The sequence below is a fragment of the Thrips palmi genome, unplaced genomic scaffold (assembly GCF_012932325.1).
Source record: "Thrips palmi isolate BJ-2018 unplaced genomic scaffold, TpBJ-2018v1 HiC_scaffold_1, whole genome shotgun sequence".
Taxonomy (NCBI): Eukaryota; Metazoa; Arthropoda; class Insecta; order Thysanoptera; family Thripidae; genus Thrips; species Thrips palmi.
In genome coordinates, this window is record NW_023144620.1 from 5,335,458 (window position 1) to 5,347,007 (window position 11,550).

General features: G+C 64.0%; 2 protein-coding genes across 4 annotated transcripts in view; both read left to right on the forward strand.

The window, feature by feature from the left end:
* The first annotated feature begins 6,066 nt into the window (after nt 1–6,066).
* On the forward strand, nt 6,067–8,554 carry LOC117639253. 3 transcript variants are annotated; one of them, XM_034374745.1, is made up of 5 exons: nt 6,067–6,177; nt 6,919–7,087; nt 7,161–7,333; nt 7,410–7,667; nt 7,806–8,554. In XM_034374745.1, exons 1-5 carry the CDS (start codon nt 6,160–6,162, stop codon nt 8,103–8,105), a joined length of 918 nt encoding a protein of 305 aa, XP_034230636.1. In that variant the 5' UTR covers nt 6,067–6,159; the 3' UTR covers nt 8,106–8,554. The 3 variants fall into 3 exon arrangements, with proteins under 3 accessions (XP_034230636.1, XP_034230654.1, XP_034230644.1); XM_034374763.1 differs by lacking the exon at nt 6,067–6,177 and adding an exon at nt 6,527–6,596; XM_034374753.1 differs by lacking the exon at nt 6,067–6,177 and adding an exon at nt 6,646–6,750.
* A 2,707-nt stretch (nt 8,555–11,261) lies between these two features.
* The window catches only part of LOC117640517 (ceramide synthase 5), a gene marked incomplete in the record, with an annotated part of 3,438 nt that continues 3,149 nt past the window's right edge, over nt 11,262–11,550 (forward strand). The window contains 1 exon segment of the mRNA XM_034377079.1: nt 11,262–11,550. Coding sequence (XP_034232970.1) covers nt 11,434–11,550 — 117 coding nt within the window.

The window sequence follows — 11,550 nt, forward strand, 5'->3', positions numbered from 1 at the left end:
GCCGACACGATGGGCTCAAGGCACGCTCAAGGCACGCTCAAGGCACGCTCAAGGCGGCACCGGGACCGAGCCAGTGGCGGATCAAGCGCGCCGAGGGTGCAAAATACTAGCCGAAGCCGCTCGCTTTCGGGGGCCGCGTGTATCGGATTACAGATGAGTTGCAGCGGATTTTAAAACGTGTGAGGGGAACTCGCACCTCTGTGACACGGCGAAAATGACGAGGTGCTGGAGCGACTCGAAGCGAGGCAGGTGCCTGGCGACTGGCATTTCGTTCCACGGCAACGGGTGTGCGAACAAGTCCCGGCCCAGCTCCACGCGCCCACCAACTGTTCTTGATTCGCCTAGGCGGTGACGCGGTGACAAATCAAGATCTCCGACCGATGAGAATTCGACGCAATAGACGCACCACACGTTTCGGCCGGACTTGAGGGGCCAGGCTCAGGCAGGACCAAAGGTGTGACTAAAGGCGGTGCCAAAGTCAAGGGCGGGGCGAGGCGGGGCGGGGCGGGGCGGCGAAGCGGCGGCGGGGCTGGCGACGCGGGGCGTGTGGTGATCAACATGTTATCTCCGGCCAGGCCAGCAGGTGACACGAGGCGGGGCAGGTTGTCCAGGGAGAACCTTCGGCCTTCGGGGACCGTCCCGTCTCCTCCGCCCCCGTGCCCGCGGCCCCCAGGGCGGCCCCCTACACGCACTCCTTCCCATTGTCCCCGCTACTCGCCCCCCTGGCTGGGCCGAGGGCTGGGCTGCCCCTCCTGCCCCAGGCAGTTGCGGGCTGGTCCCGTCCCCCCACCACCCCGCCCTGCGTGTCGGCATGTTCCCTTTGAAGTAGCCTCCTGATGATCCAGTGTTTGCATTGCTCTTAAGACCCGTAAGATTAGGCTGGGCCGCGCCGGCCGGCCGGGTGGGGTTGGGAGGGAGGAGGGGGATGGGAGGCGGAGGCCGCTTGTCGCGCCGCGCCGCCCGCCCGTCGTCTGTCCAGCCACGCAGCCACGCCGGGAGCACCCCGAGCAACTCGAGGTCCGCGGCAACGCTGCGACAAACAGCAGGGCGATTCCGAACATCGCTCTGTCTCTCTCGCACTCGCAGATATTAGGTGCGAGAGGGACAGCGACAAAATCAGTCTGCGCAGCCGGGCCGCGGAAAGTGAAAATAAGCCGGGGAGGCATTGTCATTGTCTCCGAGACAAGGAGCAAATTGAGGCTGAGTGACAGGGGCGACGTGTTGCATGGCAGCCAATGGCAGCGGACACGGGCGCAGCCTCCAGTGCCTCCAGTGCCTCCAGGGCCTCCAGGGCCTCCAGGGCACGGCGAGGTGACTATCCTGCGGGACTTCCTCGGCACCTTCGTGCATGTGTAGAACGCCCTATGAGGCATAGTCAGCGATGGCGGCTAGCACACTGACAACGAGCCAGCACCCACCACAGCCTGCGTGCTGAGCACAATGTGCGAAAGTGGTGAAAGTCGCCGGTAAGTTTACTGATACCTTTATAAAATGTCGGTGTGCATCAACGAGTACAATAGGTATAATTATTGAAAAATAAACTATGTTTCCCTGCATTTGCTGCTGGTTTCAGGAAAACGGTGTCTACGCTCTCTAAATTTGTCGTGTTGTTATCGTAAAGGAGTTCAAAGGACGGAACACCGTGTTGCACCTTGCAGTGCAGGGCACAAGGGCTCCGCGGCTCCGCGTCGTCCCCGCGTCTGTGGAGGAGGAGGAGCCGAGCGGCCGCGCCCACCCCTCCCCTCCGCTCCGCTCCGCCGCCCCGCCCCACCTCCCCCCGCGCGGCCCCGGAGCAGGCCGAGCAGGCCGAGCAGGCCGAGCAGCGCAAGCAGAGCCCCTGGGCGGACCCTTAGGCCAGCCAGACCGACACGGGGCTCCGAGAGGTCCACGACAGTGCCACGGCAGTGCAGTGCGAGCACAGGAGCGGTACGGAGTGGACGCCGAGCTGTCGCCGAGGACGTGCAGGACGACGTGTAGGACGACGTGAAGTGGGCGAAGTGGCTCGGAGTGACGGCCCCAGCGCTGCGACGATGACGACTGCCTGCGAATGCGCCCTCTGACCGAGATCGCCGCCGTCAACGCCTGGACTTTTTAGTGATTTCTTTTCCCTGTGTGATTCTTCTTTGAGCTCCATTTCGCGGTGTGCCAGATTGCCATCATGGATGCGTTGTTGATACGAGGTGAGTTTCCGGGAGACGAGACCGGCAGATGGGGCGTGCTGGACGCGAAGTCATTGTGTGGTTGCCTTGCAGTGCTGCTGGCGCTGGCGCTGCTGGGCGCGACGCGGTGCCGCGTCATCCTGGACGTGGACGACGACGCGGGGGTGACCGGCGGCCCCGCGGAGGACGGCGCGGCGCGGGTGTCGCGGTGGGCCACGCGCGCTCACGACTGGCTGCTGGGCACGGCGTGCGTCAACGCGTCCGCGACCCCCGCGGACTCCGGCGCCGCGGAGGCGGGCGACCTGTGCCGCGACCTGGTGGAGGTGCCGCGGGCGCAGATCCGCGTGTACGCCGCTGGACGCGGCACCGGTGCCGTCGACGACGTGGACCCCGTGATGGCCACCCTGGTGGGCCCCGAGGGCGGCAAGCCCCAGGGCCCCCACGACGCGGTGCTCGTCCTGGACCCGTACCCCACGGCCAGCTTCGGCCACCTCGTGCTCGTCTTCTTCGTCGCGCTGGGGACCACGGAAGAGCGCTGCGGCCAGGTCCGTGGACTGCGTCTTGGTAAGTTCAATCATTTTTCTCCGACTCCCCGCAGCCCGGGTTCGATCCCCGGCCCCAGCGCCTCCGCTTCGCGTTTTCTTCTTCTTTTTCCAGAGGGCGCTCCCCTCGTTAGTTTTGTTTCCCTGTCAGAGCAACTTTGTTGCATTCGTGGGCCGACCTTGCGCGTACCTTTGCGGGTGCCTTGCGGCGCGCACGCCCCAAAATCTGGACGCGGACCGTGGACGGCGGCGCGTCAAGGGCGCACCGCGACGCACGCAGCACGCACCGCAGGCCCTCAATTTCTTTCAAATGCCGTCGCCGCCTTTCGCGGCATGCGGGCCCGGCGGGGCTGGCGGCGGCACGCGGCGGCGGTGCGTTTCAGTTAGTCAGTTAGGCCCTGGCGTGGCGTGCCAGGCGTGCCCCGCACGATGTGCCCTGCACGACGCACGAGAGGCGGCCGATCGACCCCCACTACACTGCGGCGGCGGCGGGCCGGGGCGAATGGGGAGTAGGGGGCGGGGCGGGGCCGCGGTGTGGCGGGGTGTGGCGGGGTGTGGCGGGGTGTGGCGGGGTGTGGCGGCGCGGTGCGGCAGCCGGTGGCGGCTCGGCGGCACACGGCAAAGGCGGCCAAAGGCGGCAGACGGCTGTCGCGCTGCGGCGGCGCCTTTCATCTCGCCGCTACAGCCACCATTTTGACACTTGCAGCGTATACAAGGCCTTTGATAGTGCCGCCCGCCGCCGCGCGCTGCCCGGGCTGGCCGCCGCCAAAGGGGATGGCCGTCAGAGGCCGCCAGGAGGGGCGGGGCGGGGCGGGGCCGGGCCGGGCGGCTGGGGGGGCCGGGCGGGGGGGCCGGGCGGTGGAGTAGAAAGGTGAGACGTCCAGGCCTCTAGCGTCCGGGGCCGTCTCGGGCCTCTCTGCACCGTCACGCCGCGCGCCGCCCGTACGAATGTGTTTGCCAAGCCGGCCGAACGCCAAAGCCCGCTCGGCCTGCTCGGCCCAGCCGTGGCCCAGCCCAATCAATCGCACTGTCCAATGCCGCGGCCGGGGAGCAGCCCGTAGCACGCCGACAATTAGGCTCGCCGGGCTCATTAGAGTGGCGCCGCGCACCGAGCCCCTCCAGGACCTGCAGGACCTCCAGGACCTGCAGGACGACGGCGGCGCCCCGTTTCCACGAAGCAGCGGAGCCTTGGACGGAAAAATTGTCTGTCGGAGACTTGAACGCGCGGGCTGAGCTGGCAGGACACCTCGGTGAACGAAGCGGTGGCGAAGCGGTGGCGAAGCGGTGGCGAAGCGGGCCGCCTGGAACGTGTGTGTGTGTGTGTGTGTGTGTGTGTGTGTGTGTGTGTGTGTGTGTGTGTGTGTGTGTGTGTGTGCGTGACGCGAAAGCGAGACAATATCTCGTCCACAGTTGCTCCGTCCTTCGAGGGCGACCGTTTGATTCGGATCGCCGAGATGTTCGTCCTGCCGGCGCCCTGACCTACCGTCTTCCATGAGGGCTTCCTTCTCGTGCGTGGCCGTGACTCCACCCCGCCCTGCGCCCTGCCCCGCCCCGCCCCGCCCTGCTCGGAGACTCCCGGCCACCTTCGTCTTAATTGCCCCATGAAATCCTTTCAAGTCGCCGCCGTGCCGCGGTCGGCTCGCCGTGGCGCCGTGGTCCTCCCCGCCGCCGTGCGGCCGGCCGCTGCTGGCCGTCGCCGTCACCCGACGGACACGTCCTCGTCCGCGACGTCGTCTTCTGCAGTCTTCTGGCCGTTGGCCGAGGCGCCCGCGTGTGGGTGTGGGTGGTCCTGGGCCTGCACGTCCTGCATCACGAGGAGCGTGCGTGTCCTCGCGGCTGACCAGGCAGGGAGCGGCGTGCGGCGGCGGTCGAGCCAAGAGCCAAGCCACTGTAAAAGCGGCTTGACGATGAGGCCGCGCCGTGCCGCCCCCGGTCGCCCCCAGGGTCTCTAGGGCACCTCCAGGCCCACCTCCAGGGCCACCTCCAGGTCCACCAGGGCTGCCTACTTGTTGTGCTCCCTGTGCCGGCACCGCCTTGTGCCGGTGCCGATGGCACGCCGCGCCGATCTCCTCTCCTCCGCGTAATCCGTGCTGTAAATCTGCACAGAACAAGGCACCGACTAGCCGACCGGCCGACTGGACCACTTGGCGCAGTTTTTACTCGTTTTATTGTTTTATTTAAAGGGCCATTGTCGTTTTGGGTTTTGGCGGTGCGCGTGCGCAGGGGCCTTACAGTGCGTCCTATTCGCGAAAGAGTGTATTTTGTCGCGATGCACTCAGAAATACAACTCCCGACGGCCGGCCGCGCCGTTTTTGCATCTTTTGGCGCGCGTCGCGCGTTGTTGTGGCGGCACTGCGTGTCCTTCCAGGTCCCGCTTGGTCTGCTCCACGGCCACGCTGGCCCCGCCGCGCGTCGCCGCGCCGACAAAACACAAACATCGCCGGATTGTCGGATTATATTGTGCGCCGAGGTCCGAGCGGAGGGCGACGACTGATTGGGGCTCCTGTTTAGGCGGGGTGGGGCGGGGCGGGGCGGGGCGGGGTGGGGCCGGGGCACGGGTTGCTACCGGGCCGGCGGCGGCGGCGACGACAAGTAAACGAAACCGAGAGGTGTTGTAAACCATTACAAACTGCCGGTGCTCCTGTGCTGCCGTCCGCCCCCAAAGCACTCAAAGCGAGGACCCCGCCTTGCCCGGCCGAGCGCCACCGAGCGCCCGGCTACCGGTCACTGTCGGTCACTTTTGCCGCCAGCCAAGGCTGGCAGCCAAGGCAGCCCAGGCAGCCAGCCAGGTGGACGCGGTGCGGCTCGTCTTCCTCGCGAAAACAAGGGCCGTCCGGGAAAAGAAACTCAGCGACTATAATTCGTGTCGGCTGCCTTCTCATCAAGCCAGTGCCGACTATTTCGGCGAATCGAGTCGAGATTTCCCGCCTCGTCAACTTTGTCGGCAACATGCTAATGCATACGAGTGTGTACCTGTGTACCTGTGTGCGTGTGTGCTCGCGTGATCACGCTGATGAACGCCTGTCTGATGTTGCAGAAAATGGAGACTGCGTGCAGCCAGCCCGGGAACCGCGGTGCTCTCCCGGAGGCGGGGCGCCGGCGCCGCTGGGGGCCGAGATGGGCGCGGGGGCGGGGGTGGGGGCGGGGGCGCCGTGCGAGCTGCTGTTCCTGCCCCTCGTCACGCCGGCCTCCCTGTCCCCGCACCAGCAGCACGACCGCCTCCGCTGCAGGCACGACGTCGCCGGTACGTACTGCAGGACGTCCTCGTCGTCGACATCGCCGTCGCCCATCTTCACCGGCACTGACTCCTCGTGGTTTGGTGTGACGCAGGTTTCGCCGCCACCCCCTGCCCGCGGCTGCGGCCCGCGTCGCAGGTGTCCCCGCTGCGCTGCGACCCGCTGTCCAGCAACACGAAGCGCTGCGACACGACGCAGTCCCTGCGCACGCGCTGCCCCTTCATGCAGACCTGCGACCATGTGAGTGTCCCGCGGCAGTACAGTAGCTCGGGCGCCTGCCGCGCCGGCCGCCGCACTCTGGTGGCCGTTGGGTTGCCTACCGGCGCGGCGCGGCTCAGGCCCGCTGGACGCCGAGGCAGTGTGGCGCCGTGACGCGACGTTCGGACGATTGGAAGCCGCAGAAGCCGCGGCGTTACATAGGCGAGACAAAAGGGAACACGCTGCCTGCCTGCGCAGCCTAGGCTGGCCTAGGCCGTCGAATGGGAGCGTCGGGAGTGTCTAGCAAGTCTAGGACGCACCGTGTGCGACGGTGGTGGGGGCAGGCTGGCAGATAGTGGCATGGGTTGTGACTGGCTGTGACTGACGCGGAGTATGATGTTCGGAGCAGTGGGTTCCCGAGGCCCCGGCTCTGGCAGCTTTGCGCTGGGGCACGGCAAGCGGTGATAAAAAACAACAACAACAAAAACGGCATTGATCGCAATACTACAGTTTGCGCTTGTGCGGCCCCTATCTGCGTCCAGCTGATAATCGCACAGGAATTGGGTCCCCAGTCCCCTCCCCGCCGGGAATGAAATACTAAGAGTCAGAGTTCTGGTATCTAAGTGACACACTCGTCTTCGACAACTCACGTTGTTGACTAGTCTAAATTCCAATTCAAAAATGACTGCCAGAAAATGAGTCACAGCAAGCAGCGACCACATAAAAACCACACATGATGAAGAAGCAAAGCTGATTTTTGTTCGACTTGGTTGTCCTGTACAGGCCGTGCTACTGTCCGGGGGATGGAACAGGCACCTCAGCGACTACTCCAGCCTGCAGAACGTACTTCAATTTCATGGAATGTTGAAGCACGTCGGTTTCCACGAGGACAACATCAAGGTCTTCTTTGCCAACGGCTTGGCCCCCCAGGCCCCGCAGCACGGACAGGAAGGTGCGTTGTTCTCCAGTCACGCCTCTCGAATCCGAAAAAAATGGGACTGTGTTCATGGAGTGGCTCTGTGCAGGCGGTGATGCGACCCCCGCGATGTATCCCTCCGCCCTGAAGCTCGCCCTGCGCTACCACGTGCACCGCCTGTGCGAGACGGCGCGCTGCGCGGACACCCTGCTGCTCTACTTGAACGGGCCCGCGCTGCCCGGCGGCGCCACGCTGCTGTGGGACGCCGACGGCAACGGTCAGGTAAGCGCCTAAGCCCGCTGCCGCTGGTGCTGGTGTTCGAGCGTCGGCTCACGCCAAATGTTGTCGCATGTTGCAGCTGGACGAGACCGAGGTCTACTCCGCCCGGGAGCTGCTGCGCGATGTGTCGCAGTGCGGTGCGCGCCGCGTCGTGGTCGTCGCGGACCAGAGCTACGCCAAGGACCTCGTGCGGCACGCCGCCCAGCTGCACGCCGCGTCCCGGGGGCTCCGCAACGTGGTCGTCATGGCGGCCACGTCGGCGTCCTCGGCCACCAGCTGGACCGGCCACTGGACGGCGCCGAGCCACCGGCATGCCTGCCTCGCCGACATGGCCAAGGTGCGCCCCTCCGTTCCCACCAAGTGTCACGAAGCCAAACCACGACCGCAGCGTTCGGATACGGGCTGCGGCGCGCGGCGCGGTCCCCGAACACTTCGAGCCGAACCCCTATAATAACCGCTTGAATTTGTCCAGCAGGAGAGCGACGCCGAGGCCATGTTCCTGGGCAGCGCCGCGCTGCTCAACACGACGGTCACGGGCATGCCGTGCGCGCTGGCGCAGGGCCTCGAAGGACTCAAGGGGCTCTCGCGGGAACAGCAGAGGCTGCGGCACCGGTACAGCGGCTGCCAGAACCTGTCGACGCGCGAGTGGATGGCCGCCCAGGACGACAAGGACGACCCGCTGGACGGGCAGGACTCGCAGGAAGACGAGGACCGCGACGACGATGACGCGGCGGACGCGTCCAGCAACAGGAGTCGCTCCGAGAACAACGCGTAGGCCGTAGGGCCGTAGGGCGCTGCGTCGGCGCGGCTTTCGCAATCCGTGAGCCGAGAGGGTGGAACTGAGGCTGGATTGGAACTCAAGCCTGTCGTGTGGAGGGACTGTCACGATCAAAGTTGACAGCGCGAAGGGGTCGTGACGTGATTTTTTCCGGGCTCTAAAATACGTACTTAACTCCAAACCGATTGAATGTGATTGACTGTTCTGAAAGTGGTGGTTGGAGGTTTCCGCACAGGAGCAGTTGTAGCCCCAATGAAATAATATGGCTATACCAAAAACTTTGTTTATTTTGTAGAGACGCTAACAGAAGTGATGGCAACGTTCGGAACATGGCTCCCGGCATTGTCACTTGGTGTCAGCGGCTATGATTTTATTTATAAAATTGTTTTGTTATCACGTTAATTTTTGTTCAAGAATAGTTTAATGATTACAAGGTTTTATTATTATTTGTGTGTTTGCTCGTGCTTCCTTCCCCTGCAACCTCCCTGAGGAGTGGAAAGCAGAGAATTTGAAGGGGGAAGTGGCCGCGATTTGTGGCAGGGTGGTTGAGCCGTTGAGTCGCGAGGGCGCGGGAAAGACTGCTGGCGCCGCCCGCGCTGCGCTAACGCTACGCGCCCGCCCGTTCGGCCCGGCCAGGCCAGGGCGCAGCGTGCGACCGGACCTGCCGGACTGCGGTGCGGGGACGCCGGGACAGAGGCACTTGTTGTCCGAGTGCTGGCCGCGCTGGTCTTGCTCGCCGTGCCGGCCCGCGGGGCCGATGCAGGTCCAGGACATCGTGGTCAAGGACACGAGACTGTGAAATACTTTTTGTACAAATTATACAGTATATATATATATATATATAAATTTATATTTTTATCGTGCTTGGTGGGAAACCAGGTCAAAGTTAATAACGTGATAAAACGTCTAATCATCATCATTGTACATAAAGGGCCATCTTCTCTTCATAACATCATGTACATAAGTTCACCGTGCGATATCTCAAATAAAGACATATTATATTGACAAGTTGTGTACAGAGAATAAAGAAGATTGTGATTCTATACAAGTCCAAATTCCACTTGGTCGTTCATTCCTCCCGACTCGTTTATCACTCTCCAAGAAAGCCGGCGCGCTTCCTGATTGGCTCCCTCGCGGTGTTCACCTAAAAGCCCAACGCGAAACCATCACGCAGCACCGCGCAGCACCCATGGGTGCAATGTGCGTGGCAATGTGCGGGGCACGGAGTGGCACGGAGTCACGGAGTGGCACGGCGCGGGGACGACCTTGTCATAAGCGCCTGCCGGGCCGCGTGCCGCTGCACCGGCTGCACCAGCTCATTCCGAAAAGCGCCGCCGACGCTCTCTCTCGCTCTCATGGGGCTTGCCTCGGGCTTGCCGTAGGGGTGCGAGGGAGACAGAGCGACGAAGCACTGTTCGGAATCAGCCTACAGCCCACGGTGTTCGTTTCCCTCGACACCCGGCCTCCACGGCGTACAGTGCTGCTTGACTTTCTGGCTCTGCCGTCCCGTACTGCGCTGGTAGGCAACCCAAGGGGCATAGCCCGAGCCTGGTCGCTGGACGGCATGCGTTCGGTTCGGCGTGACGCGACACGGCGACACCGTCTGTCCTCCTGTGTCGGTCCCTAATGTGCCCCGCAATTAGGGCGGGCAATGATGAAACGTGCCGGCGCGCCATCACATACAGTGCAGTGACTGCCGGCCTGCCGGTGTAGTGGCGGAGCGGCGGCGGTGTGGTGACGAAGCCGCTTCCGCCGCGAGCGCGTGGGCGGCTGGGCGGCGCGGAGTGGCTGCTGTTGTGAATCACTCCGCGACACGGAGCCCGTAGATAACAAGTGAAGCGCTGCTTTTTGCGGTGTGGTCGCGGGCCGCGGGTTCACAGCAGACACAGCGGCAGTCGCGGGGCATACCGGGTCCTCCCGCCACTCGCCACCTCGACGGCTGCAGCCTGATTCCGAGCTCTGTCTCTCTCGCGGCCATTCAGTGTGAGAGAGGCAGCGCGACGAAAATGACCCTCGAAATCAGTCTGCGGTCGCGCAGGTCGCTGATAGAGTCCTTGGGGACTTCGCGTGACAGTAGAGACTATGGGTATCTGATCGCCACCACGCCGCACGCGGCCGGACGCGGGCTGGACGCGGACGAAACCAAAAGGACCGATGGACCGGCGGCGCGGTCCTGGCCGGCCTGACTCAGAGAGGACGGCCCGTCCTCTCTGGCCTGACTGTCGCACGACGCGAAAAAAGCGGGGAAAAAGTTGCCGATTGCGGCCGTCTCCTAAATGACGCGAGCTCCGCGCGTCAGTCACGGAATACTTAGAGATCTTGAACTGATTACGCGCTTTTTTGACGAATCGGCTTCCTGCCAAGCGATTCGCAGGATGTGTCGTCGCTCTGACACCCTCGCACCCCTTTGGTTGGGGTTGCCAAGGGTTCCATGAGTGAAACAGAGACAGCGACAAAACAATCACCTGCCAGGGGCGGATCCAGAGCAAGCAGGAAGGGGTGGGTGGGGGCGCATGGCCAGCATGGCCGCATGGTGGCGGAGCGCTGGCTCGCGTTCTGGCCGGAGGGGAGCGCAGCGCCACGCGTGACCTGGTGACCGCACCTTAGGGAGAATCTGAGGGGCTTCAATCGTCCGAGGACCGGGGGAGGGGGGGGGCAGGGCTTTGGTAACCCTCAGGTAACTCTTCGGACGGCGTACTGTAAAAGCGGGATGGTCGCGAGTCCGCCCAGGGCCAGGCCGTTTGGAGTTGGCCTCTCGGGTCGCGAGCCGCGGCGCAAGGCAGGCATGGCATTCCATGCGTGTGCCTTTTCCCCAAAGACGCTCACTTTGTTGCGGTACTCACTCTCACTGCGAGCCAGTGAGCCAGAGAGAGAGAAAGACGGGGGAGGGAGAGAGGGAGGTCCCCGAGGGGCTTTCGTGCGCGTACTGGCCGTGCGGGCGCCAGCAGACTGATTCCAAGGGGGGCTGTCTCTCTTGCACCCCTACGGCACGACCCATGTGTGCAAGAAAGATAGAGCGACGAGCCCACGAGACCCTCTCTCGGAATCAGCCTGCAGGCGCTTATTGGCAGAAGAGGGCGCGGTCCGCGGGGGAGGGGGAGGGGAGGGGAGGGGAGGGGGCGGTGGCGGCGGCACGGCGCACGACGGCGCGCGCGCGCCGCGCGCGCAGGGCCTTTGGTTGTTCCGTTCGTCGTCGTCGTCGTCCCGTCAGCTGGCGCAACGGCAGCGTGCGGGCGTTGCGTTGCGTCTCGTCTCGTGGTGGCCGATTCCGAGCCGGTACCCTTTCCGCGTCGGCTAGACTGTGTTTGAAAATTTGCCCTTCAAAATGGACCTCCTCAAGACGTTTTCCGACAAGTTCTGGGACCGAGACATCTGGTTGCCGCCGAATATTACGTGGGCCGACTTCAAACCCAACGACAAATATGTCTATGCCGACCATCGC

Excerpts from the sequence above, each read along its gene's own strand:
- LOC117639253 (XM_034374745.1), top strand. Across the intron at positions 7,334-7,409 it reads ACGCCGACGGCAACGGTCAG|CTGGACGAGACCGAGGTCTA; the intron begins GTAAGCGCCTAA and ends CGCATGTTGCAG. Across the intron at positions 7,668-7,805 it reads GCCTCGCCGACATGGCCAAG|GAGAGCGACGCCGAGGCCAT; the intron begins GTGCGCCCCTCC and ends TTTGTCCAGCAG.